General features: G+C 35.2%; 3 protein-coding genes across 3 annotated transcripts; 1 reads left to right on the forward strand and 2 right to left on the reverse strand.

Annotated features, from left to right (window-relative positions):
- The first annotated feature begins 1,287 nt into the window (after positions 1-1,287).
- Positions 1,288-3,750, forward strand: LOC133309483 (mannan endo-1,4-beta-mannosidase 4-like). Its single transcript, XM_061510265.1, has 5 exons — positions 1,288-1,719; positions 1,861-2,055; positions 2,609-2,731; positions 3,056-3,258; positions 3,350-3,750. Exons 1-5 carry the CDS (start codon positions 1,288-1,290, stop codon positions 3,702-3,704), a joined length of 1,308 nt encoding a protein of 435 aa, XP_061366249.1. The 3' UTR covers positions 3,705-3,750.
- Positions 3,751-4,770: 1,020 nt separating this feature from the next.
- LOC133309461 (glucose-1-phosphate adenylyltransferase large subunit 2, chloroplastic-like) lies at positions 4,771-20,146 on the reverse strand. Its single transcript, XM_061510243.1, has 18 exons — positions 20,086-20,146; positions 19,358-19,957; positions 19,103-19,276; positions 15,231-15,371; positions 9,209-9,331; positions 8,915-9,088; positions 8,695-8,787; positions 8,455-8,538; positions 8,325-8,380; positions 8,128-8,221; positions 7,903-8,015; positions 7,504-7,576; positions 7,284-7,364; positions 7,100-7,186; positions 6,905-7,009; positions 6,353-6,459; positions 5,878-5,938; positions 4,771-4,872 (listed from the first exon to the last, which is right to left on the reverse strand). The coding sequence occupies exons 2-18, from the start codon at positions 19,955-19,957 to the stop codon at positions 4,771-4,773; spliced, it is 2,268 nt and encodes a 755-aa protein (XP_061366227.1). The 5' UTR covers positions 20,086-20,146.
- Positions 20,074-26,364, reverse strand: LOC133309484 (uncharacterized). Its single transcript, XM_061510266.1, has 12 exons — positions 26,212-26,364; positions 26,006-26,137; positions 25,724-25,795; positions 25,458-25,528; positions 25,253-25,352; positions 25,064-25,162; positions 24,582-24,708; positions 23,451-23,584; positions 23,311-23,370; positions 22,596-22,831; positions 21,299-21,728; positions 20,074-20,409 (listed from the first exon to the last, which is right to left on the reverse strand). Exons 1-12 carry the CDS (start codon positions 26,362-26,364, stop codon positions 20,074-20,076), a joined length of 1,950 nt encoding a protein of 649 aa, XP_061366250.1.
- Positions 26,365-26,837: the final 473 nt, after the last annotated feature.

A 26,837-nucleotide genomic window follows, 5' to 3' on the forward strand; every position in this document is an offset into this window, starting at 1 on the left:
TATTGTCATCATTTTGTTAAATAAAATTGAATGTAAGTTGAAGCCACCTTTCATGATGGGACTAAGTTAGTCTCCATTCATGACCCAATTGCTTCTGAGAATGGAAACCTTGAACTAGCATTATTTGGTTCTTTTCTTCCAGATATGCCTCTACTTTAATCTTAAACATAGATGTTTTATTGCATATATCTACTGAGTAAGATTCTACTTATAAGTTTGACTTTAAGACATGACTTACAAACTCTATTTCTTATTTATCCTTTACCCCTAAATAAAATTCTTATGTATCTTTAGTTGTTCATAATCATCATTTCTATTGTTTATAAGAAATGGAGGAATCTCTTCTCTTCTTATTTCTACATAGAAGTTGTGGGAGAATAAAGTTTCTTTAAACTTATTTGAAGCTTATTTTTTAAGAAATGATCATTGACCTGTCAACGATGATCTGCCAAATTTTTTTTTTCTAATTTTTATTTTACTAAACTAGCTTAGTTGACTTTGATTACTTGAATCACCTAATAATAATAGTTGTAATAGAAGCTTAGAGCCCCAATATTAATAGTTGTAGTATATGTTTTCAATTTAATAATGAATATATATGTATAAAACTTTAGCATTTATCCTTTCTTGAAAATAAAGCATTATTATTAGTATATATATATATTCTTTTATTCAAGTAGGAGTGTAGGACAACTTATATAGATCAATCAAATTTTATTCCTTTCAGGCTTATGTACATCCAAAATATCTTGCAGTACCAAAATAATGCTGAGAATGCAATTTTGCAATCTCCTGTAATGTGGTTTGAAAACCTTCGCTAATCGCTATAGTATTTATTTAGTAAAATTATTAATTTATCAATATTTTATTGTCTCAGTGCGCGCACTTTTGTAAACCGTATAACAAAATCCTTCCGGTTGCTCTTGTAATGTAAGTGTCGCTTCGTATTTTCCACAAGAGTTGACCATTTTCCACAGAACCTGAAAGTTAGAAACTCTTCCCTTTCTCATAAGCTTATGCTCTTTCGTCCTTTGTCTCTTCTGATTTATTATTTTTGGCTTTGGTCCTTCTGATTGGTACCATATATATTCTCATTAATAAGTAGCTTTTAATTGAATCGGCACAGTAACTTTTTTTTTGGGGAAGCACAGTCACTATTTTAATTATTCGTTTAAAATATTATTTTCATAAACTAATACGCTTAGTTACTTGTGCAAAAATCGAATTAAGTTCCCACTTTCTCTTTTTACCCAAAAAGAAAACATATATATAAACGACATATCGTTGATGGAATTTGGTAGTGATATATTTGTGTGGTTCTCAGGTCTAAGCGATATGGTGTACTTGGATGGATGTCTAAAAAATCTAGTCTTTACCACTTTCATGGTGGCCTTGGTTGTTGTTGTTCAACATGTGAAGTGCATGGAGGGTGATTATATGAATAACTCAGCACGCAGAATATCACGTCAACATGATGGCTTCGTTCAACGAAGTGGCACGAATTTCATTCTGAATGGGAAGCGTTTCTATTTCAATGGATTCAACGCCTACTGGTTAATGTATACGGCATCTGACCCATCCACAAGGTCCAAGGTCACTACCACTTTACAACAAGCTTCCCAACATGGTTTAAGTGTTGCAAGAACTTGGGCTTTCAGTGATGGAGGTTATAGAGCCCTTCAGGTTTCTCCCGGTATCTATGATGAGAAAGTCTTCAGGGTATTAATTGCATCTTCAATATTTAATAATATTATTTTGTATTATTAATATATGAAAAAGTTATTTTTTTTTTTTTATATTTAACTTATCTATAATCTATGTTTATATTTAACACGTTACGTTGGTTCTTTATTGGCGTAGGGGTTGGATTTTGTGATATCCGAAGCTGGAAAATATGGTGTGCGGCTGATACTGAGCTTAGTGAACAACTGGAAAGATTTTGGTGGTAAAAATCAGTATGTGGAATGGGCAAAGGAAGATGGCCAGTATGTTAGCGACGAAGACGACTTCTTTACAATCCCTTTGGTCAAGCAGTACTATAAAAACCATATTAAGGTGAGCCAATGCAATAAGCAAAGCATGCATGAGTACGCTAGCAAACGCTACGAACCTTTTTTGAGTACCTAAGTTTACGTATAAGAGTTTCTGCCGTCGCTTGAATCTGATGTAGATCACTATGAAGTGAAGGGGTATTTTTTTTTCTCTAAAATGGTATTTTTGATTAAACACTCATACCATAGAGATATTACTGATTAAAAAAAGCTTAAGGGGTATTTTTGATTCTAAAGCAAACAATATTAGGGGTATTAATAAAATTTTCGCTTAAGATATACTGAGCTTGTAATTTAATATAGGTACTTAATTTTAGATATAATAAAATGAGTAAGAATTTAAATAATTTAATGTTAACCGAAAATCTAGTTTGATCTTAAATTATAATTTGACAAGAGTTCCAGTAATTAAGGCAAGTCGCCATCATAAACCTTCTTCATTATTTTCGTTTCTATAATTTGTTATTATCAATAAAATATCTAGATTTTTTTTTTCTTATTCAACAATGCCCCCATATAAAAGTTGATAATTTTTTACGGTTTAAATTATCTTGCAGGCTGTGCTGACCAGAAAAAATACAATAACTGGGGTGGCATATAAGGACGATCCAGCCATTTTTGCATGGGAACTTATTAATGAACCACGTTCCCTAAACGACAACTCCGGAAAAGTTATTCAGGTCCTTTTCTCTCATAATCTCTGCTATATATATTTGTTTTGAGTCTTATATATATGTGTGTGCATATGTATGTACGTAGCTTTCTTTCTTGAGTTTGACAGCAAAAATAGTACATAATTGCCCATATTGTTCCTTCTTTAAATTCAAGATGCCTAGAAGAAATAGGCCACCCAATTTTGGGAGAGCCAAAAAAAAAAAAAACAATATTATCGGAGAGATGTGGACATTGATAGTGAGGATAATAAATCCCATAAAACTAAACTTGGTCATCAAATTTTCAAAAATATATAGATGATAATACACGCCGTATCCTAACTCTTGCAGGAATGGGTGATTGAGATGGCTTCTTACGTCAAATCCATTGATAACATTCATTTGCTAGAGGTAGGACTCGAAGGGTTCTATGGTGAAACAATGCCAGAAAAGAAAAAATTCAATCCTGGATTCCAAGTTGGTACTGATTTCATTTCTAACAACCAAGTTCCCGAAATTGATTTTGCCACCATTCATCTCTACCCTGATCAATGGTACACTTACTTATTTTTAATTAATGATATTATGAATCTTATAACAAACACAACAATAGATTGCTATAAGGTAAATTATACATGGATGCAGGTTGTCAGGCTCAAACGAAGTTGCTCAGGCTGCATTTGTTGACAAATGGGTACAAGCACACATTCAAGACTCCAAAAATGTTCTGGGAAAGCCTATTATTCTTGGGGAGTTTGGCAAGTCTTCAAAGTCATTAGGATATAGCGTAGAAGAAAGGGACGATTACATTAGAAAATTGTATAATGCCATATACAGTAGCGCTAGTAGTGGGGGACCATGTGCGGGTGGGCTTTTTTGGCACCTCATGGCTCAAGGATTGGATAGCTTCCATGATGGCTATGAAATTATCTTCGTGGAAAGCCCTTCAACTACCAGAGTTATAGATCACCAATCTCGCAAGATGTTAAGTCTTGCTTAGCAGTGAAGCATTTCGACTCAAATATGTAATAAAATTTGTTTCCTATTCCCATATATAAGTTAGTACTACCATAGAAAAATAACGTGGTTAGAAATAAAATATTCAAGTTGGTTCAATGATGAAGAAAGCAATTTCTTAAACCCTGTCTCTTCAATTAATCAGCCAACATTGCAGAGTTTACTCATGTATCATATGCTCCTCGAATGCTAAACCAATTCTTGACTTTATCATATAATCGAACGGAAGGGACATAAAATTTTAATTTGACCGTCCTAAACTCGTGATTAGTCCCGTAACCGATTTCAAAGAATCCAAAACATATGGAGATACCTAGTAATTCTATTCGTCTTAGGGAAATAATTAAGTTTGGTATTCAAAATAAAATAATCGAACAAAAGCGTCGTTGACTTACTATAATTATTACAAAAATATCTACTTTTTTAGTAAAAAAAAAAAAAACTAGTCTAGATCTAGCTAATATCTAAATGGAAAAATTTGGCAAAAGTTTACTTGTACATAAACTATCATTTTCAACGACCAAGCTGATTTATAATTTTGGCTTCAGATTACTGATAGTCACTACTAGTAAGCTGATAATCACTAGTGTGTTGACATTTTCCTCCTTGATCATATATAGTTTATATCTTCTGAGTCTATGACTCGTGAACAATGGAACATAATATGATATGTGCTTCTTTTTTCCGACTGACTGTTATCTTCTCTTATTCCAATAATATTATTCAACTATGCAAATAATCTCAACTAATTCATTAGCCATCTTGGCTCATCATAACAGCGATACAAAATAAAGCTACAAGAGAATTTAATTGTCTGCACAATTTTGTAGCCCCCTACGTTGAATGAGCCAACAAAAAATGTTCCGCCAAATGAATGTGAACTTTCTTGATTTCGATGATGGAAGATTCAAAAATTGATACTCGAGCCATTATTCCAGGACAGTAAAACTTATTCAGAGCTAAAGTTTGAAGCTTGGACTATATTATATACCCTCCGTTTATATCTTCGATGCTCTGTTTTCCCATCACCCCTTGATAACCATTGCTTATTAAATGATTGTACCATTGCTTATTACAGAGTCTTTTAACACCACCGTGATTCCTGATCGAATATAAAACCCCTCGGAGGGTCTGTCCGCCTCCTGCACATTCTGCACCCAAAGTACAATTGTCATTTATTCCTAACAAAAAAAATACGTTTAGTCTCTTATAAAATAAAAACCAGCCGTTCAATTCTTATGAAGTTTAAAGTGAACTTATTTTAATCATTTTAAGGGATTAATGTAATTTTTTTTTGAATTTGTGAAAGACAATAATTCTAACTAAATGGTCCATTTTAAATTTTTTAGAAACTTCGGAATTAATTTTTTTAAAGATTAATGGGAATAATATATATTTTTCGGGACCCAAAAATTTTTTTACCGAAAAAATAATCATATTACACAATACTCATTTTAGTTAACCAAGGACGAACCTGGTTGAAGAAGTATTAGTCTCAAAAGTATCATATTAACCTATAAATATAAATAAAATTAAAGATTTATCATTTCTCATATTTTAGGAGATAAATTTATCTTTTACATATAATAATATGTATGGCTCATATCTTTTTTTCTTACAGGGGCCCACATAAGTCACACACTTTTATATGTGTATAAAAGATAATTTTTTTATTTCTTTCGACACTCAACCTAAAAACTAAACGTACAATTGGATCGCCATCAGACTGTTTGTCCGGTAAAGGTTGCGCTTAAATCATTGAAAGACCAATTAACCATAACATTTTGGAAACAATAAATTTTGGAAAATAATTAGTTTTTGATTATTATTATTTATTTTAAAATAAACTAATCCAAACATGCAATATCCAAAAATTTACTTAACATGTATAATATAAGGAGTAAATTGTATGTTTAGTATGTTAACAAAGATACAAGGCATGTAACATGCTATCCTTGTGGAAGTATAGGTAAACAGTTCTACATATACTGATCTTAATTTGACACAGATCTTCTCATCTATTCACAAATCTCAACTAACATCTCAATCGCCAATTAGAGAAACCATTTGCCCCCTCTGTTTTTTTTGGGGGGGAAACTTCAAAATGAAAAAGGCTGGAGAAAGTAAAAAACTTCGACAACTAAATTATTACTTACTTCTTTGTTTGCAATGATTACATTGTTTCCAATTCTTGCGTTTTTGTCAATTATACAATTCCTGCATATAAGATTCGTATATGAGTCATAATATAGACTAGCATGTACACGTGTAGCCTATAAAGACATAACAGGAGCGAAAGAAACGGTAATAAAACTCCACATAGAATATTATGCGAATCCTTCTTATTGTATTTCTACTTTTAGAAGAATAAATTGTGCTAACTTTTGTTTTGGTCTAAGTTAAACTTGCTAATATACAACTTGAACTTCTCCCATTCAATTCCAACATAAAGGGAAAAAGCAAATTGGTTGTTCCCATAATTTTGTTTATGTGCACGTTGTCTATGTACACATTATGCATTGAAGGCCAATAGTATCAGTCCAAAGATTAGGATACCTCAAAGTCATGTAAATTTGTTCACGTATAATGTGAAATTACGACAAAGCATTTTCAGTTTTTCTGAATTCTTACACAATTTTGGTATCTTTCCCAATGCCTATTGGAACATTTCCCGCTGCTAAAAGAGCTGCTATTTCAGGCTCTGTTTGGTAATAGTCAGCACCCATCATCATGGTATCCTGTAAAGTGATTGTAAGCATGACAAATTTGGCTTCATCTCAGGTTAAGAGAAGTTGAGCAGAGAACACTTGTTCCCATACATTTGACACAGAATAAAGGAAGGAAACTATGAGGAGAAAAATGGACAAGGAGAACGCTTTGTTCCAAATAAAAAACTTATATTACAATGAAGTAGTTCATAATGATCTCCATTCTAAAAAACCAAAGCATATACATTATTAATAGTTATAGTATTAAATTTATTTATTTTATTTTTTCTATTTTCAGAAAACATATTAGCAGCTAATATGTTATACTCTTGTTGGTGGAATATACATATCATGTTAAGCGCTACTTCAACTCAAAATCTTAAAATATTAGGTGAGAATTTTTTTAATATTTTATATTATTGTCTGACGTACTATTGTAGTATTGTAGATTTTTTCCTAAAAAAACAAGAGTTACCTTTAGGTGCACTCCAGAATCAAGTCGGGAGCGAATTCCCACAATGGAATGTTCAACTATGCACTTTCTTAAAAAGCAACCATCTGAAATCAAAGAATTAATAACCTACAATTGACGTGATTGCACAATCTCATTAGGTCCCATTAGAATCACAAAAGGTCAGTTATAAGGACTAAGTTATACAGTTGTACCTACCTGGCACTCCTCCATTTTAGTTGGTGGTAGGAACCGAGGACATGTAAATAAAGGCTTTGATTGGTCATACATCTGAAACTTTGGCGGCTTCAACATGGAAGAACAGTAAATTGCAGCTTGTATAAACTCATTGGATTTGGTTTTCTGACCGGCACCTATAACTTTTAAATACTAAAAAACCTACCTTATCCGTAAGAGCCAAGTTCGCATCAAAGAAAGATTTTATAGTCCCAATATCTTCCCAATAACCACTGAAAAGACATGCCTGTGATGAAATTAAAGGGCCAACCTTGAATCCTTGATTATTTACCATAAACACAAAATATGATAGCTCAATGCATTCATCAAAAACTACATCAACAGAATACTTAGCAAAACTAGAGTAATTTTCACTTACAAATTACCTGGACGTTAAAATCTTTTGCAGCCATTGGAATGACCTCGGATCCAAAATCATTTGCATTAGGATAACAGTCCCTGAAAATTTTTCATCAAAGAAAAATGAAAAAAAGCAGTCATATGTTAATCCTAAGCTTTCTATATTTGACAATATAACCCATGAAATGATGTCAAGCCAACCACTAGTTAAAGCATCTACCACAAATTATTTATTCATATTAATCTTGTGTTAGGTAGAGCCTAATGTCATCATTTATTCAATATATAGCCCATTAATTATTGCACTGAGGGAGGGAGACAATTACTTCACTACTTTTATAGATCCAAAACTGATATTTCTACTAAAAATGGGGGAATAAGAACCAGCAAGGGAAAACACAAACTGCACAAAGAAACTTAATTACCTGAGAAGTTTTAGCAGAACGTCTATTTTAAAAACGTATATACCCATTGATGCAATATATGGAAATTTCCTTGCCTCTTGAGCTGATAGCCCAAAAACACTCGTATCTACATGCTATGAGAACAAGTACCTCAATTAGATACAAGTGATTCCAGATTGACAACTGAAGTTGTAAAATATTATATATTACTCAAATCTGTTGAGAGGAAATTGGAAGAGTAACAACCATAGATCTTAACAATTCGCCCTTGGGTTTTTCCAGGAACTGGCGTATCTGCCCACTTTCATCAACCTTCACTAATCCAAAATCAGAGGCTCGACTACAGGAAAAAAAAAAAAAAAATGTAAATATTTCAGTAACTGAATGTGTACAATTGAAAGTGCCAATTATATGGTCTTAGGGGGAAACTTTACTTAGAATACCTGCCATCCACAGGGAGACAAGATACCGATATATCAGCACATGAATTAATGTGCTTCTGCAGATATAAATCAGTTGTCATGTGAAATATTCACCTAGTGAAAGTGAATGAGCAAAACAGCTAATACCAACCTGCACTAGTTCCATGTAATCCATTCGATAGAGTTGATCACCACACAATATCAGAATGTTCTCTATGTTTTTATGCTCAGCATCCTACTCAATCAGTGTTGTCAATGTAAGAATGACATAAATACCTTGCCAGTCAAATCTTAAACTCTTGCATCTGTGTCAATCCTATCTGCTTATGGACAAAAGAACTACTCTGCCTAATCTATAATTTTATGAGCAGGAAAAAGAATAATGGCATACCTCAAACAACCAAAGAAATTGTCTTACAGCATCGGCAGTACCCTGAAACCATTTCTTTCCTGATTCACCAGGTGTTTGAGCTGCTGCCAATACCTACCATAACAAACTTTTAGTCTGCGTGTCTAGCCTGAGACATGACTCAAATAAAGGTAAAAAAATATTAACAATAATTATAGAAGACCCCAAAAAAAAAAAAAAAAAAAGAAAAGAAAATGTGTACCTCAACAAAACCACCCCCAAAGTTGATGCCATTTCCAAAATTATATGCTCGAGCAATGTGGCGGTTGAGAGACTGAGAATTAAATTGTGTAAGGACGTAAATTTTATTAATTCCACTGTTAATACAATTACTCATTGGTATGTCCACCAGTCTATAACATCCTCCAATTGGAACCTGAGCATGACATGAAGAACATAAAAAGACACACGCATACTAGTGAATTTAAGCCTAAACCTGGAAGAAGTGAAGAACATAAAAATATATACAGAGAGACTAGTGAATTCAATAGCTTACAGCAGGTTTAGCCCTTCTTTGAGTAAGGGGGAATAAACGAGTTCCAGCTCCACCACCTAATATGATCGATGCAACATTTTTTGGGTCGGCTTCTGGTCCTGCAAGGATTGGTGATTGAAGGGCCTGAAATGCAGTATTATCTAGGTAAATTCATATTCAATATATAATAAGTCCACCAACAACCCTGGTTAAAAAGAATATATCTTCATTATGGTAGCTTTTCCATGAATACTTTTTATACTTGAGTAATCAGGTAAAACTAAATCGATATATCGTGGCATTAATACAAACTAAGACATCATTCAGGAAGCGGAATGAAAGTGAAGTTACCATAAAATCACTTGCAACGTCTGCAAGAGTAGAAGTAGCGAAAAATCTTTTAGCTTTGTATCTCTGTGTAACACTAAAGAAATTTCCTAAAGGAAAACCAGATTCTGCATTCTTTGAATGCACCAAGTTCACTCTGCTACCAGAGAATGAGGAAGACAGAATCCTGTCACGGTGGAAAGATGGCTTCTTTGAACCCAGTAACATGGGAAATCCAAGTAACTCACTTGCCATTATCATTTCTAAATTGAAACACACCAGGACGACTATCTTCTTTTGATTCTTCTCTCAAGCGGTTGAACAAACCCGTTGTTATTTAAAGTCGAAGTTTACTAGTTCAAGACAGAGCTTACTCAACTAGATTATCTATAAAAAAAAAAAAACTAGTGAATAAACAACAAACGACGTCAGAACTTTTGGAAATGCTCTCCATCTATCCAATAGTTCATAAATGGCAAGGAATTGTATATAAATGGAAATAAGAAGCATCGCAGACCCTTTTGTTTAAGCAATCGACAAGGGAAGAGAAAAAAAGGAAATTAAAGCAGCATCATATGTTTGCATGTTGGGTTTGTCCATGCACCATATGATGTTTTTGTGATTATATTTAAAAGAATTAAAGCAATGTGGTTTCCCTCAAGGTAGAGCAAGGAATGGCTTAATAGCACAAAACCTTCTTTTTTTTCCCCTCTTTTTAATTAGGATCAGAAAATCTCTTACACAACACAAACCGGGTCATAAGTTTCTAAAGATTCTCAGCAGCTTACAATACACTAAAAGCCAAAATCGCATCATTATTCCTAAATGCACGCTGTTTTTGTCGATCATGTACGCTGTTTCCCTCTCTTTTGAGGTATCGGTCTGATGAAGCTAACCGTGAATTAAAGGCTAATACGTTTCAAATGAATCAAATTGTAAATTACGACTTTATTTTATCATCGTCATAATGATAATAATTATTATTTGTTCTCTATTTACCAAAAATAAAATAAAAAATAAACTTGTTCTCTGCCTGGAATCCAGTTTCTCTTTCTCTAGCTGGCTAGAGAAAGGCTAAAGCAACGGTGCATCGTATATTAACACCAGCTTTTTAGTCGTTAAAGAGTCATTATAAAAATCAATTCAATTAGAAGAATGTCCAAGCTGCCTACTTCTAATTTAGCTTCCGTTATCAACTCAAATTACACAACAAAAAGTCAAAAACCAAAGAAGTGGATTCAACCCATAACGTTGTTGATTGCCTCACAAAGCAAAACAGGCTGCCATATATCAGAATTATGGGAAAATTGAGGAGACTGATGCTGACCATAATTCTGCCCACGACAGAATGAGCATAGTTAGCTGGAATGCAGGACATTGCAGGAATGGGTACGTCCTATGTCACTTAAAAACGTACAACATCAGGGGAGTATAGATATGCTTTGTTCATGCGAGATGATATATATATATATATGGCTTTAATAGCTCTCATGTTACTGCCACCCTGCCACTAGAATCCGGTTTCATATTTTGATTTTTTTTTTTTTTAATTTCAGGATCCGACTCCGTATCTTATGTACATATATTTGCTGAGCAGTGACAGCAGAAATGAGGAACCCTATATATATATATATAGGGCAAGATCTTTTGATATCAGTGTCAAAATTTGAAATTTGACACTTCGAGCCATTAGATCAAAAAAGATCAACGACTCCAATTTGTAAGCATGTGACACCATTAATCTTTGTTGTTGATCTAACGATTCTCAGATAAGGTGTCAAACTTCAAATTTGACACCGGTGTCAAAAAAATCCTACCTATATATAGGAAGAATGTGTTGTAACAAGCTTTTTTCTTTTCAATAAAAAGCTATGCAGAAAATTAAATAAAAAGGTTACAGTTAAAATGAACTCATTTTACAGGATACGATACGAGAACTGAAATGCGAAAGAGTTCGTGGGAAGGAGAGCAGGAGATAAACAGCAAAATATAATTGGCGGCGAGACTAGAATATTAAGCTAATGGGCTTTAACCGGCGTGCTCATTCCAAATAGACTATATTAAGCTAAGAGAGAATTAACAACTTCAAAAATGACAAAATAGACTTTTGAGTGAAATAATCAAGGCTCTTAATGACATTCATGGAACTTGTGTTTACAGGGAACCATCCTCCCCTCAACTAGAATGATAACTCTTCCCCGTCCCACTCCTCTGTCATGAAGTACTCCATTTCACCCTTTTACTAACCTCCCAAACAACCACTGAAATAGAAATACAATCTTTGGAAGAGATATATAATAACCCTCAGCAGCGTAACATAATGCCAAATGGGTCTCCAATGAACACTTCTGTCCACCAATATCTTCTCTTACACGCTAGACTTCTTAGTTTAGCAATCAGAAATTGCTCCTGTGAGCCTTTTTATACATTCGGGCCTTACTTCAGAGCCAGCTTCTCAAACATACAAGCTAAACAGAAGCGGATTACAGGATGCTGCTCTGCCTAAGATAGCAGTTTGCAAAGTAGCCAAGTGTGTACTGCATTTCGAGACATTATGAGCAAAAATAAGGCATTGTGCAGGCACGGGAAAGAGAGGCTATAGGTGGACAAACTGTAACAGCAAATGGCAACTGTAGATTAACATGATTATAAGCATTGTATATTATTTATCAATTCTTAGATTGTTGCATAGATGACCAAGCTCTGGTCTTGCACCCATCCATGCAGCAAATTCCGTATTGACAGGAGAGGTGCAATAGAGATAGGATCTGAACGTGATCAGGAAAAAATACCGCCTGCAGATGGAGGGGGGAAAACAGAAATGGTTACACAACAAAATAGCACATGTCCTACGTGTAAACAATATAATCGCCACACTCCCCAGCGATGTAAATCAAAAGCAATCGTACACACTGAATAATTTTTTATGTAATGACTACCTCACAAATTTCACAGATCATGTAATGTTTTTTCTTTTTTAAAAAAAAAATTGACGTGTTGCAATCGCAACATCAACATGATAGATAGTTATGATTCAACTGTCCAGGTGTGTGAACACTGGTGTAAATCAAAGTCAATCTTTTACCCCAATAAGAAACTTTTTATAAGAAACATTTTCTTATAAATTCACTGTTAGATTGAAAAAGTTTGCATCATGTAACATTATTTCAAACTATCAAAATGTAATTTATTAAAATTAATGTATAATTTGCTTTTCAACGAAACTAAATATCTAAATTATCGTTTGATTAGATAGTATTTTAAAGAGAAAATGATTTGTCATTTTAAAAGATGTAACTTGTATTCTTTTAACAATTTACAACTACGTACTACAAATAGTAAATACTTATAATATGAAAGTTATATTTTTTCTCTCTCTCTTTAGACACTATTTGCTAATATGGAAAGTGAAAAAAAAATAAGACTTTAATATTATAATTATATATTACTTGTAATATATAATTATAAATTATTAAAAGAATGTAAGTTATTTACTTTAAAAGAATAAACTTTAGACCCTTTTTTAAAATTCTAAAGTAAAAGCATGCAAGATGTACATAATAATTAGCTAGTTCTCGGGTTGGATTGATCAAAATAATTTTCTATATATCAATTCTTGCATCCGAGTCAGTCGACCCCCACCCCACGCTATATATAGGCATCAGCATCCGTAAGGGGATGATCCATTTTCCAGATATTTTTTTAGAAAAAATTTATTGATACCTCAAAGCCTTGATATATTTTCCATATTCCAGATATATTTTCTGTGAGTACCAAGAAAACATTTCTGTCGGTGAGGCAGGTAAATTTACCTCAAAGCCTTGATACCCATGTCCATAAGATATGCACGTTCCTCATCATCATCATCAGTAAATTTCTCAAATTTTTTATTGTAATAAAGAATATCATCCCGTATATGCCCTGCGCCTGCACATCTAAATGAAATAATAGAAAATTTCAGTACCTTTAATAAAAAGCCAATAATTAATATCTTAATCTATGTTGCCAGATCAAATATCCCCAATGGTTAAATGATGCAAAAGCTATTTCATAACCACAAAAGTGAAAACAAGATACATTTGTAAAGGTAAAATTGAACCAGTGAAAGTCCCCCCTTCACCCAATAAAAGGGAAAGGACATGGAGAATACCATATCTCGAACAACATACATTTCTACATTATAGAGAACATTAATTAGTTTATCCACTTTGATGTTGAACACATTTTCTTAAATAACATATGGTTAGTAAAAATTTTGATCAAACTTTGGCTAATAACCTTTCAATGACAACGTCAACATCTGCTTTGCTTTGGGGACCATGTACGAGGACTCTTGTAAGGCTCAAAATGTCACGATAGTCGCCCATCCTCAGTGCTGTTTCATTAGAAGCTCGAGGGGGCAAGTTCTCTTCAGTCACTGCATATATATGAGGACCAAATGATAGCTGTGGGACTTTGGATGCGAAGTTTGCCCCTGCACCGAGTCTAATACAGATGATGGTCATTGCATATGCGACTCCACCAAAACCTGTGTGCGATACAAAAAGGTAACTCCCTGCAGAGCTACAAAAAAGCAAGAGTTTAGAAGTACATTTTTATATTTAAATGAAGAACAACTTAGATTAATCTTAAGAACCTTGAAGTCACCACCCCAAAAGCTAGCTCAAAGGGTGGGAGTGTCCAAGACCTTATAAACTCCACATTAATTGCACATACAACCAATTCGGGGCTATATATCTCAACACGCCTCCTCACACGAGAGCCCATTGGGCTTGAAGAGTGGACAATGCAACAGGCCCAGCCTACCTGTGCTAAGAAACGCCACAAGAGAAAGTGGGAGGCGGCGAGGCTCTGATACCATGTAAAGAACCTTGGGATACACCACCCCAAAAGCTAGCTCAAAGGGTGGGAGTGTCCAAGACCTTATAAATTCCATATTAGTTGCACATACAACTAATGTGGGACTATATATCTCAACAATTAACATAGTGATATTACAGTTTCTAGACACACAGGGAACATATTAATAACAATGCGACTATTGCCTGCACCGCAATTAACACATATAGTGCTATACGCCAATAAGCCAAATCGTTACAAAAATTTCATGACTGCATTTTGGAGGCAAAGCAAGGCCCCCAAAATTATAAACAAAAATAGGTCGGTTACAATTCTATTCACAAATAGTATATTAATGCAACCAGTGCAACAACAAAAATGTCAGCAAACTTTAGAAGATACATATACTGCCAAGTAGGGACACTTACTCATCTTGACAGTACTGTATTGCATCAACGTCAGAGGCCAAAGCATCTCTCTCTCTTGTTAAGGGTATCCTCCGATAGATAATATCATATCCATCATTTTTCAGAGCAGAATAAACTTCCGCAGGTGTCTTCACATCATCTGCCCGAAGGTTTTCCCAGTATCCAACCACACTAGACTGATTTGTTGAAGGGTTATATTCTTCACGGTGTAATAGCATTCGCCCACCAGACTGTCTAATCTCAGCTAGTATATCTTCTTTCAGCCGTGCTTCCATGTGTTCCACCTGGATTGTAGTTACCATGAGTTGTGCAACATAAAGAATTTTGTGATATGTTGACAAATATTGTACAAGATGACTCACCACAGGACCAGTGATTCCCACGTGCTTGAGTGTATCAACTGGTTTGTTTAATTCCCTCAGCACAAAGGGAGTACAATTGATATAAACAATTGCTTCCTCTCTCAAATCAGTCAATATAACTTTTTGAGCAGTGAAGGCAGGTTTAGGCTTAGCATCCAAATAGGATAGCATCTCCTTAGCACCAGAGATGGTAGGAGTTGCCATACAATACACAGGGTATTCATCAACCTGAAAAATGAAGTATTAGGCATAATGACGTTCTCACAGTCACCATACCACATTGTATATCCATTCATAATAACATAAAAAAGCTCTTCACTCATTACGAAGAACAAAGTCATTAGTAGTTTGCATATATTTAATCAGCATAGTTTGGTGGGTCCCAATTGTCAAACTATGATGTCATAATTGCATAAGAAACAATCTTTTTGAATTAAAAGTATGATACCATATAATATGAATCATAATATATTACTATTTTTTTTTAAGAAAATATAACTAATTGCTAAAATGAGTCATATTACAAATATTGTAACATATGGGTTAAGATCATTTTACAACAGTGTAAATTACACTCTCAATCTTGGTCATTGATGCCACCTATATCTAACGATTTTAATTTTTTAGTTATGTAAACAATTGGATACAAGTAGATCAATGACCAAAAATGAGCATAAGACTTCTTATTCTTACTTATATATATATATATAGGGTTCGTCATTTCTGCTATCACTGCTGATGGAAAAATTTGCAGCAAATATATTCACATAAGATACAGAGCCGGGTCCTGAAATTAAAAATAAAATAAAATTCCAAGATACGAAACCGGATCCTAGTGGAAGTAAGTGTTGCTGCAAATTTTCTGATCTGCAGCAACAGGAGAGCTATTAAAGCCATATATATATATTTGTGTGTGTATAATGTATGAAAAGCGTAAAATAAAAAAATAAAATAAAGAACTAAAGAACAAAATGAGTGGAAGCAAAATAGACTAAATAGTAAAGTAAATTATCAACTAATGGTAAAATAGGGCAATCTACGTATGCAATTACAAGATAACAAACTGACCAGATATGCAATCTAGGTCCGCAAACAATAATTTTCTCCAAATAAATTTACACCATAAAACATATTAAAGATGCTAATTCTACCTACACTTGGATGATCCTGTAGGTCCCCACTGGATGTGTAGCCTTACCCTCTGGCATCACACATTTGATGATAGTTAGTTTCTTTAGTATAATAACCCTAATTTGTTAAATGCCTAATTGCATTGGATTAGTTATTTAATCATAAATAATCAGATTAATTAAGTGTGAGGCTTAATATAAAGGTTAGATTAAATATTAATTATCACATTGTAGATAAAATAAGTGTGACACTTAGTTCAATCAATGTGGTGTGTGTGTATTCATGTAGGAAGACCATTTAAGAGAGAGCAAATGGGCTTAAGTGAGTGTGAGTGGGCCTAAGTGAGAGGAAATGGGCTTCTGTGTAGAAGGCCATGTTTGCTGCCACTCGTTGGGCAATTTACTCGCTAGAGCGACATGCTGAGTGAGCAACGCGGGACACGGAAAAACGCTTAAGTGACTTGATTTCAGCTCACCAAACCCACTCCCATCTTCACCAACTCGAAGCAAACTCTATTTTTGAGCATTTAAGAACCCTCAAAACCTAGCTTCTTGGTTTCTTCATGGATTCAAGTGGAACTAAAGGCAAAGTTGTTTAGTTTGGTTAGGGAAACATAACCCATATACCATTGTGGAGGCTTGGGTTGGGAGATTTTGACTTGTGAGGGCCACAAATTTGAGGCTTCCCTTGGAGCTTGGAGCTTTGCATTGTATCTTTGGGAGTTGAAATACCTTCCTTGAGGCATTGCAGGTTGATTTGTGGTAAGTACCCCTAATCTCTGTGTTTTAAATAGAAATGCAAAGTTTGGGTTTTAATGGCAATGCGAGTAGATTGGCCATGTTGTGGCATGTTGGACCATGGATGTGTGGTAATGGATGTGTAGTAGGGATGATATTTAAATTGGTGAAAAATGAATTTGGAAAACCATTTGGTCACCTTCCACATTTTAGAAAAATTGGCATGCCTATGTAGTGTAATTCTATTGATATTGTGGGATTGATTGTGTTCAATTGATCCTTAGGCTTGTATCATTTGGACAAGAGCTAGGAGGTCAAACACCAGTGGATTCCATGGATTTGGATGTTGGAGCTTGATTGAGGTCAAGTGTAGGTGTTGGTTTGGGTGGGTTTTGTTGTGGACATTCCTCGAGTTCCTTGTAGTTGGAATTGTTCTGCTTTAGAAGAAGGCATTTGGTTGGAAACGTTACAAGGTAAGCTTTCGGACCTTGGGTTTTATCCCTTTGTTGTTCCACCAAGTCCCGAGTGGATTGTGGTTTATGTGGTATGCGTAATTGCATGAATTGTGAGATTTAGCATTTTATGTATGTTGTTTTGTGTTCCACACAAGAAGGTTGTTTCCTTATGCATGGTATGTTGCAAGAAGGTTATTTCCTTGCGTAATGCTTACATTGTAGATCTCTGGCCAGTAGATTCATTTTGCACACATTACATGTGATATATGTTTATATGCTTTATTGTCATAATGTCATGCTGGTATGCCTAAAGTGAACTTTGGGGGTGGAGAAATCCACAAGGACCTTTAGTTTACTGAGATGTATATGTATATCTCACCCCACGTTATACTGGCCCCTTTCAGGTACAGATGATGTTGGAGCATCGATTGACAGGAGGCCATAGTATACTACATTTGTGCATAATGCATTTTGGGGATATCGTATGTATATGATAGAGGAACATGTATAGGATCTATATTTGATGGACATTGTTATCTTTTGATATATTATGACGTATTTTGATGGACTTAGCCTATGCTCATTTCCCTTGGCATCTCTTGTTGTTGGAGGGAGTCAAAGATATGATCACACTGTTTTGTAGCTAAGTTCCATAATTATGTATTTGAATATTGAACCTTGTGTAACATTTGACCTTATGCTTATATGGTGGAAGGGCATGGATGCCTATTTGCATGTTTGGTGATTATTACTTTGTGTCGTAATGATAATGTGCATGAAATATGTAAGAACGAGATAGTGTCTTGTTGATTAAGTTAAAAAGGTATTAAAGAGTCCTAAGTTGATGTGAATATTGTGGATATAAGAGCATCCTAGTTTGTAGGGGTGCCATTTCATGTGTCAATTAGGTACAAAAGAGTGGGGGAAGTGCCCCTTTGGTTTGTGCAGAAACAAACAAGCCCTGTGCAATTTTTGGGTTGCTCGCTGGCCACCTCGCTAGAGCGAGAGGTCCAGCGAGCCATTTAGACCCTTGACAGTGGCAAAACGTGATGCAGGGGAGCTCTCGCCCATTTGCTCGCTAGAGCAAGCTGGTGAGCGAGATAGCTGAGCGAAACAGAGGGCTGCTCGCTTGGACAAGCGAGAGGCAGGGGTCTGAGGCATTAGCTACTGCCTCTACAATACCTGAATGTCCAATTTTTCGCTGCACTACTCGCTAGAGCGAGCTGAGTAGCGAGGAAAAGAAGTGCAGGGTTCGCTGACATGCTCGCTTGAGCGAGCACTTATGAAATGCTCGCTAGAGCGAGTAAGCCAGCGAGGAGCCTAGTTTCCAAAAAAATGAGAAATTAGAGTGTGAGACCTTTGGGAACCTCATAGTGGTATCTCTTAGGACTAGTATGATATGTCTAAGCGTGTTTTAGTTATTCCGCAATATTACTTGGTTATAATTATGGTGTTGGTTATTTTAAATACGGTTTTGTTTAAATGGAAATGAACTATGTTTTAAAAGAAAAAAGTTTATCCGTGTTTTTAATTCAACCAATGTGATTATAACTACGCTTAACATCATACCCAATGTTAATGAACCAGTTTTACAATGGCGCGTTACATTTAGCAGTACTTACATAAGTAATAATACCTTGTAAACATGAGGTGCACCATGTATTTGTATGTGACTGGAAGTTCTCTGACCAGGAAAGAAATACATTTTCAGTATGGAGCCTTTCCCCAAAACAGAACCGTTTCTGGCCTTGACAATAGCCTCCATCACTGCATCTCCATGCTGAGACTCTTGTGGCTCTCTCAACTCTTCCTACAATTTAAATTAATCATTATTAAAGCAATCCTACATCAAATTGAGGGAAAATAATAATTCAAGTAGAAAAGTATTTACAGGGATAGTAAAAAATCGCCCTGGTCTTAATCTGATGCTCCGTTTCATAGCCTGCACCTCTGGCCTCTGATGCAACCAAACCTTAAATGTCATTTTGGATTCTCCTTGTCCACAAAACCCATCAAATGCTTCGCTTCCAAGATATGCTGCAAAAGCAATTAGACGGAAGTACCGCTCCAAGTATTCAGCACCACGGTTTAATGCCACCCTCCTAACCCTAGGCTCAACATGCTGTTGATTGAATACTTTTCTATATTGCAGGACTGCTTGACGAATGTTTTGAAGTGCAGAACATCTATCAATAATAGCATCTAAGGCCTCTCGGCATTCAACACCATTATCAAATAATGTCGTTATCTTCCATAACAAGAGGATGTCGTTTATACCAAAAACACGATTTTGTTTCTCATCTGTCTCAATTTGCGAAGTATTGGAGGTTAACACAGTGACATAACCCGTGGCTTCATCTCCACTTGAAAAACCACCATCTGATTCTTCACGGGTCACATCACCCAGTATTTTAATGGGCCTACCATAATCAATTCGAAGTTTCACAAGGCAAGCTATGACAGTACCAGTGGTTGTCCTGCCCCTACCCATCTGTTATGTCAATGAGATATTAGCAGTAAGAAATGAAAATGAAAAAAAAGACAAGAATCAATAGATAAACACAAAATGAACATGTTCATAAAGAATACAGCATAAGAGATAAACATTTAAGAAATTACCTGACAATTGAAAACAAAAGCAGTATCCTTTGTAGCAGAAGCAATATTAACAGCCAAAGTATTGAAGTCAGAACGTTTAGGAGCTTTTCCATCAGTGATGGGTACACGTGCATATTTAATGGGAAACCCATCAGCTTCCAGGTTTTTAAAAACTTCAAGTGGAGTTTGAATCACGTCAGAGCTAACATGCTCCCAAGCATCAAATATATGTCCATCATCTGTTTCATGGATAACCATTATGGCACTGTCATAGTGTTTAGCTTCCCGTAGGATATCTTCCTTTAATCGAGCTTCCATTTTCTCCACTCTTTCACGTCCAATACCCTAAAACAACAAATTACAATTTCCAATTCACCAAAAATTGGGGACAAATTTCCAAATTAACATGAAATTCAAAGAGGCATCTAATGACATCTAAATTTCTACATATTAGATAAGCCTCATGCTATATCTACTTCAGCATTGGTATGACCATGTACATATTAACACATCCCCCGACCTGATCCAAACAAAGTATAGGTGCTTACCCCAGCTAATTTGCACTGACTTTAACGAGTCAAATAATATTTGTTGGACATAAAAATACTCTTGGGTCTCCACTTAACAGCTTAAAATTTTAAGAAAGTTGATCCTTTACAGTATTCGACCCAATATATACATATATACACGCACACAAACATATATACATACATATATGTCTCCATAATTGAAACTGGGCTATGAAGTTCATGTTTCAAACTTTGAATTTGAAACATGAACTTAAAATCACATATCAAAGCCATAGATTATGAGTTTTGTGGCTTTAATACTTAAACTCATGTAATATTATACCTCAGAGTAAAGCAGGTTTCCCCTAGCTACCCTTGAACACACTACTATAAATATATAATGACATAATCATATTTTCTAGAAAGAACAACAAAAGTACCAGAACACAAAAGATCTCCTTGCCTGTCTCGCTGCTTCTAGATACACTGTTTCCTAATTAGACTACTACTTTCTTATTGGAGGATGGTTCCTGCTACCAATTACAACTAAATTGCTATGTAGACATTCTATTGACAGACTTCAAGAAAAATTGGGAAAGCCAATCGGTGGTATTTGATCTAGTGGATTACAAACCAGAAGGAATTTTTTCTGACAACAACATCTACTATGCAACCCCCCTTCCTTAAAATTTATTGAAAAGATATGTCAAATATGTAATGATTACCGTGTACTCCAGCATGTTTTTGTACGGTCTTTCAACTTCACGAAGAACAAATGGCTTCCCATTGATGTAAATAACAGGCTCTTCTCTCATATTATGCCAAAGTATAGGGCATCCACCTTTAGAGCTACCAATCCTGCGAATGACAGATCGGATACCATCAATGGTTGGATTTGCCACCCCATAAACAGGAAATCCAGGAACTTTTCGAAAATTAGGAGCACCATCCACTCTCTCAAGTAAACTGGGGTTTTGACATCCAGGACAGTGATCACTTTTTAGAACTGTTTGACTACCAAGAACCTCGCCATTTCTCAAGGCAGCAACCACACCCATCTCAGAAGGGCGGTCATCAGTTGATTCAGCTATCTTCTTTAGAGATGGTTTTGAACTTGAACATCCAAGTGCACCCATTGGATCTCTCCTGAGCAACCTGCAATGCCAATTGTTACCATTCATGCCAAAGGTTTATAGACATAAGAACAAGCAAGTTAACGAATCAGATTACAATCAGAAATCCAATTGGTTATATGATGATGAAAATTATTTAGTAACACCAAGGGTGAATATTAGATAACAAAGATATCTTACAGCTTCTGGTTAAAATTAACTAAGAAAATCATTGTAAACTGTAAGCATAATCGATATCTCAAATGGAGTCAAGTCTTTGGTGCCTCTTTCCAGATAACTGATGTAAACCACAATAAGGACAAGACAAAAGAGACACGTTTTACAAGGTAAAAAGGTAAAAAGGAATCAAAGCATAATGTAATAATCAATAATAAAATCAGCTTTGTGTTGTTCTTTATTTATAATTAGAACCAACTTAACATTGGATGCCTTAAAGAATCTGTCTTGGAGACACACAAGAAGCTTTTCTACTTTCCTAAGCATCATCATAATTCAAACAGAGACAATCACTACCTAAAATTAATACCAATCTTACAACCCAACTAGGCACTAGCACATATATAAAACTTGATTGTAAACTGAAGACCTAATTGATTAATTAATTTAGAACCTAAAAGCAATAAACCCAAGGATTTCTTTAATACAGGTACAGAGGTACCCAGACAATCAGGACCTCAGACCATATAAGGAAGATTATGCCTGAAAGTAGAAGCAAGTTCACTAACATTTATGAATAGAAACTTTTCACTGTTATATATACTCGGCCGAAACAATTCAACAGTCAAACCAGTTTGACTCATAGATATAGGTTCATACTACATAGACCTAATGAAGAGAAATTAATTAAAATTAAAATTCAAAGACTTCACCCAATAATTAAAATTTTAACCTCCGCATAATGCTGTAAAGTTCAGGCCTTGCTCTCATCCAGTCAGCAAAACTAATGTGACCAGCATTACTAGAATGGAGTACAGCCCTTTCTGAATGAATGTACACAGCAAAACATATTAAAAAGTAGTATCTCTCCAAGTACTCCACAAAAAAGGAAAGGGATGCCTCCCTTTTCATCTCATCTGGTTGTCGCAAAATGCTATTGCGATAGGTGGCAATTGCTTCACGCAGGTTCTGAAATCCAAGCAAGACAAGGATTAAATATGGCATTTTTGGACAAAATTGTAAAGAACCTTGGGATACACCACCCAAAAGCTAGCTCTAAGGATGAGAGTGCCCAAGGCCTTATAAACTCCACATTAGTTGCACATACAACCAATGTGGGACTATATATCTCAACACGCCAAAGAGTGGACAATACAACAGGCCCAGCCTACCTGTGCTAAGAAACTCCACAAGAGAAAGTGAGGGACGACGAGGCTCTGATACCATGTAAAGAACCTTGGGATACACCACCCCAAAAGCTAGCTCTAAGGATGGGAGTGCCCAAGGCCTTATAAACTCCACATTAGTTGCACATACAACCAATGTGGGACTATATATCTCAACAAAAATAAGAAAATTTAACCCACAAGATACAAGGAAAGAAATTTAAAACATCAAAGAAGCAAAACAAACAAACAACTTAGAAGTTAATCATTAGAAACAGATACCTGCATTGAAGAACACTTGTCAATGACCTTGTCAACTTGTCTTTTCCCCTCAACGCCTCCCTGAAGCATGTCAGCTAAATTAGGACAGCAAGAACATATTTTCCATCTTATAAAAGAAACATCAAATTTAATGCCAATACCTCTAACACCCGAATTAAGCTTCTTATTGCTGCATATTCTCCCCTGCGAATTGCCTCCTCTGAGTTAGGCAAATGGTCAGCAACATTGGTCATACATTGAGAAATTCTACCAATTGAATTGCTTCTTGGAATCCCTATCATGTAATAACATAAATACAATATTTTGTAAATAGCAATTCCACTGGTAACCTTATGATTTAAACTAAATGACAAAGGAGTAAGAATAAATTTAATCATGCTAGGCATCATTTCAATTTTCTTTCCAAGAAATGGTCCTCGCAATAATTTTAAACAAGGGTTATTCAATATATTCAGGGAACTAAAGTCTTATGCATGCATAAATATCCAAAGAAAATAATGATTTATTGTAAGAGCAGAAAGAAACTCATCACGGTCATTGGATTAAGTATGGATGGCAAGGATTGGAAACAAACAATGATGACCTACTATTATAATTCAGGCCATTAGCTCTCAATCCAATAGATGCGTTGAACTTCTCTCACTCTCATAATAGGTCAGTGCTCTCATGTCATATGTTAGACTCATTTGTACATGCATACCCACCACATGCACGACATCCCCATGATCACTAGCTGGACAGAAGCCCTGTAACCTAGCAATGATATGAACAAAAATGCAACCTTCGGAGATAACTAAAGAGCTGTATTTCCATAAATATTTATTCTCTTTTTCAAGAAGCTAGTGAAATAATCAGCTCCTCTTCTATAATATTAATTAACCAGCTCCCCTTCCATTAAACTCATAGCTTACATCATAACCAAGGTAGATGCTAGCAAGTACAGATAGGATGTAGCCATTTTCCTTATGTTGACTTGGTAAAAAAAAATTGCCACACTTACGAAAATTCTATAGACATTTCATGTTTACCAAATGATGGAATGAATATTCATATGCTCTGGTATTGGTGTAACAGCGTAGTGCATCTTAAAGAATAATAGAGTTCCTTTCTTTTTTCTTTAAACAGAAAAATAAATAGCTTAAAATCAGATGCTGAAGATGCAAGAAATCACAATCTTATACTAAAATTTCTTGGATGAACAACGACGTGAATGAAAGAAAACAAACAATAAAATCAAAAAAGTTGAATAAATAAATAAATAAAAGGAGTACCAGAGGCCCCAATTCGGTTGAGGTAGACCAAAGTTGCAATGACCATTCCAGTTGTAGTTCGTCCACGCCCCATTTGACAATTAAAAATTATCTCTGTATTTACATCAGCTTGAGAAATTTTATGAACCTGAAATCAAAGATGATGAACTGATAAGATACATGACTTCATTGGCTGGAAACTAAATAAGTGAATACCAGTTTTCTTAATAACTATTGTACCAAATAAAAGACCCTAGACAATTAAGCATTGTTCATCAGCAGCTTAATGACAAGGCAATAAAGAAGGAAATTACATCACCCAACCCCTTGATTGTACCAAAAGAATATTTGTCCATATAGTGATACCAAAAGTGGTAGAGTATAACAAATAGAGTGAAAACAAAGCAGGAACAATCATAATTTTCTTGCAAACAAAATCCGTTCAGAAGCATTTATTCCAAAAAAAAAAAAAAAAAACAGAACATTTAATACAAAGAACTGACCAAAATATCAAAATCCAGTTCCTTTGGTGATTTTTCATCAGTTATAGGAACACGTTCATAATCAACAAGGTATCCCTCCACTTGCAATTCCTCATACACCTACAGCAAATAAAACAACTTTGAAGCATTTCTATCAAAAAACTGATTGAGTAGTGTCATACTCCCAATGTAAACAAGTTTCACCCATACCTCTAGTGGTGTCTTCACTGACTTACATGAGACCGGTTCCCATTGGTCCACCATCTGACCATCTGGCAGTTCATCAGTCACAAGGATCTTATTCCCATATCTGTTATGTCAAAATATGCAAATAAAGTAAAAAGTAAAGAACCATGAAATTCCATGGGACAAATTTGAGAGTTGAGGCAAATACAGAACGGAGCCGCAGAAATACCTTCCTGCTTCCATCAGGATGTCTTCTTTCAGACGAGCTTCCATTTGTTCAACCCTTTCCCTATTAATTCCCTGATTAAGTACACAATGTCACAAAAGTTAGACCACAAAATAGTCTGAGTTAAAAAAGTGATGCACTCAATTCAACTGAAACAAGTTACTCCCCCAATGGTGAGTGTTCCATTAGGTAGACAGCCAGCATAGAACCTAGACATGCCTCATAAATAAGTGCATAAAAATTTGACAAATTAGTCAATAATATCATACCGTATACTCAAGGTTGGAGAACGGCCTCTCCACATCACGCAAAACAAAGGGGCGGCCATTAATGTACACAAGCTGATTTCAAAAAAGGACGAGAATGAAAAGTTAGAGAGATGCAACAGCGGAGAACGTTATAAGAGCATTAATCATCAAAGTTAGAATAGAAGTTGAAACAATATTAGGTAAAAAAATGTGATTGAGTTTAACTAACAATACTTTGAAAATCCTAACTCCTTCTACTTAAAAGGTAAAAACAGGTTAATGAGTAGCAAAACAATAATATACCGGTTCCTCACGAAGGCTAATCCAAAGAACTTGTGCTCTCTTCCCTTGTGATTGCGCGCCAATGTGCTCGAGAACGTTTCGGATTCCATCAATTGTTGGAATGGCAACACCATGAACATGTAATGAATCGGCCTAGCAAAAGTAACCATTAAGAGAAATGAAGAGAGGAAGAAAAGGAAATAGAAGAAGAGAGAAATGTGCAAGACCTGTCGATAATTGGGAGCGCCTTCGATCTGAGGAGATAAACGCTTGTTCTGACAACCCGGGAAATGGTCGCTTTTCAGAATGGTCTTCTTTCCGAGCACCGAACCTCCTCTCATCTTCATCACATGCTCAGGCTCTTTCGGTATCGTCGACATCTTCCACTTCCACCACAGACTCTCACTCTCACTCACTTCGTTTCAAAGCTGAAACAACGAAAATGCAGAATGCAAAGAAGAAGAAGACTTGCTGTTACTTGAAAGAAAGAAAGAGAAGAGAAGATAGAGAGACTTGTTATCACCTCACTTGTTCCTTTCCAACAGTTACAGGTGATTTTATATGTTGTCCATTTCACACACTTTTCGAATTAGCAACTTTAATTTGTCATTTTATTCTATTTGCTCTGTGGATTTTCCGGGAAAATTCTTACGATTTTCTAAAATTAATTAGAAGGACAATTATTTCTACTTTTAGATGACACAACTTGTGTCATTTCATTCTCACAAAGTTGTAAGATTCACATTTTTATATTTTTTTTCACCCGCTTTTCTTTTTTATTTATCTTTTTCTCTCATTTTTTCCTTAATTATACCAACAAAACCCCCCATTTCTCACAACGTGAAAGGCGTGA

Source organism: Gastrolobium bilobum, unplaced genomic scaffold (assembly GCF_033153095.1).
Source record: "Gastrolobium bilobum isolate Gb01-03AN ecotype WA unplaced genomic scaffold, APGP_CSIRO_Gbil_v1 utg2122, whole genome shotgun sequence".
Classification (NCBI taxonomy): Eukaryota; Viridiplantae; Streptophyta; class Magnoliopsida; order Fabales; family Fabaceae; genus Gastrolobium; species Gastrolobium bilobum.

Excerpts from the sequence above, each read along its gene's own strand:
- LOC133309483 (XM_061510265.1), top strand. The coding sequence starts at position 1,288 with ATGGAATTTGGTAGTGATATATTTGTGTGGTTCTCAGGTCTAAGCGAT. Across the intron at positions 1,720-1,860 it reads ATGATGAGAAAGTCTTCAGG|GGGTTGGATTTTGTGATATC; the intron begins GTATTAATTGCA and ends TTATTGGCGTAG. Across the intron at positions 2,056-2,608 it reads ACTATAAAAACCATATTAAG|GCTGTGCTGACCAGAAAAAA; the intron begins GTGAGCCAATGC and ends ATTATCTTGCAG.
- LOC133309461 (XM_061510243.1), bottom strand. The coding sequence starts at position 19,957 with ATGGGTAGGGGCAGGACAACCACTGGTACTGTCATAGCTTGCCTTGTG. Across the intron at positions 8,381-8,454 it reads ATTACATGGAACTAGTGCAG|AAGCACATTAATTCATGTGC; the intron begins GTTGGTATTAGC and ends TTATATCTGCAG. Across the intron at positions 7,010-7,099 it reads CTAAAATGGAGGAGTGCCAG|GTTATTAATTCTTTGATTTC; the intron begins GTAGGTACAACT and ends CGTCAATTGTAG.
- LOC133309484 (XM_061510266.1), bottom strand. The coding sequence starts at position 26,364 with ATGTCGACGATACCGAAAGAGCCTGAGCATGTGATGAAGATGAGAGGA. Across the intron at positions 25,353-25,457 it reads ATCCTGATGGAAGCAGGAAG|ATATGGGAATAAGATCCTTG; the intron begins GTATTTCTGCGG and ends TTGACATAACAG. Across the intron at positions 23,585-24,581 it reads CAACCGAATTGGGGCCTCTG|GGATTCCAAGAAGCAATTCA; the intron begins GTACTCCTTTTA and ends ATTACATGATAG.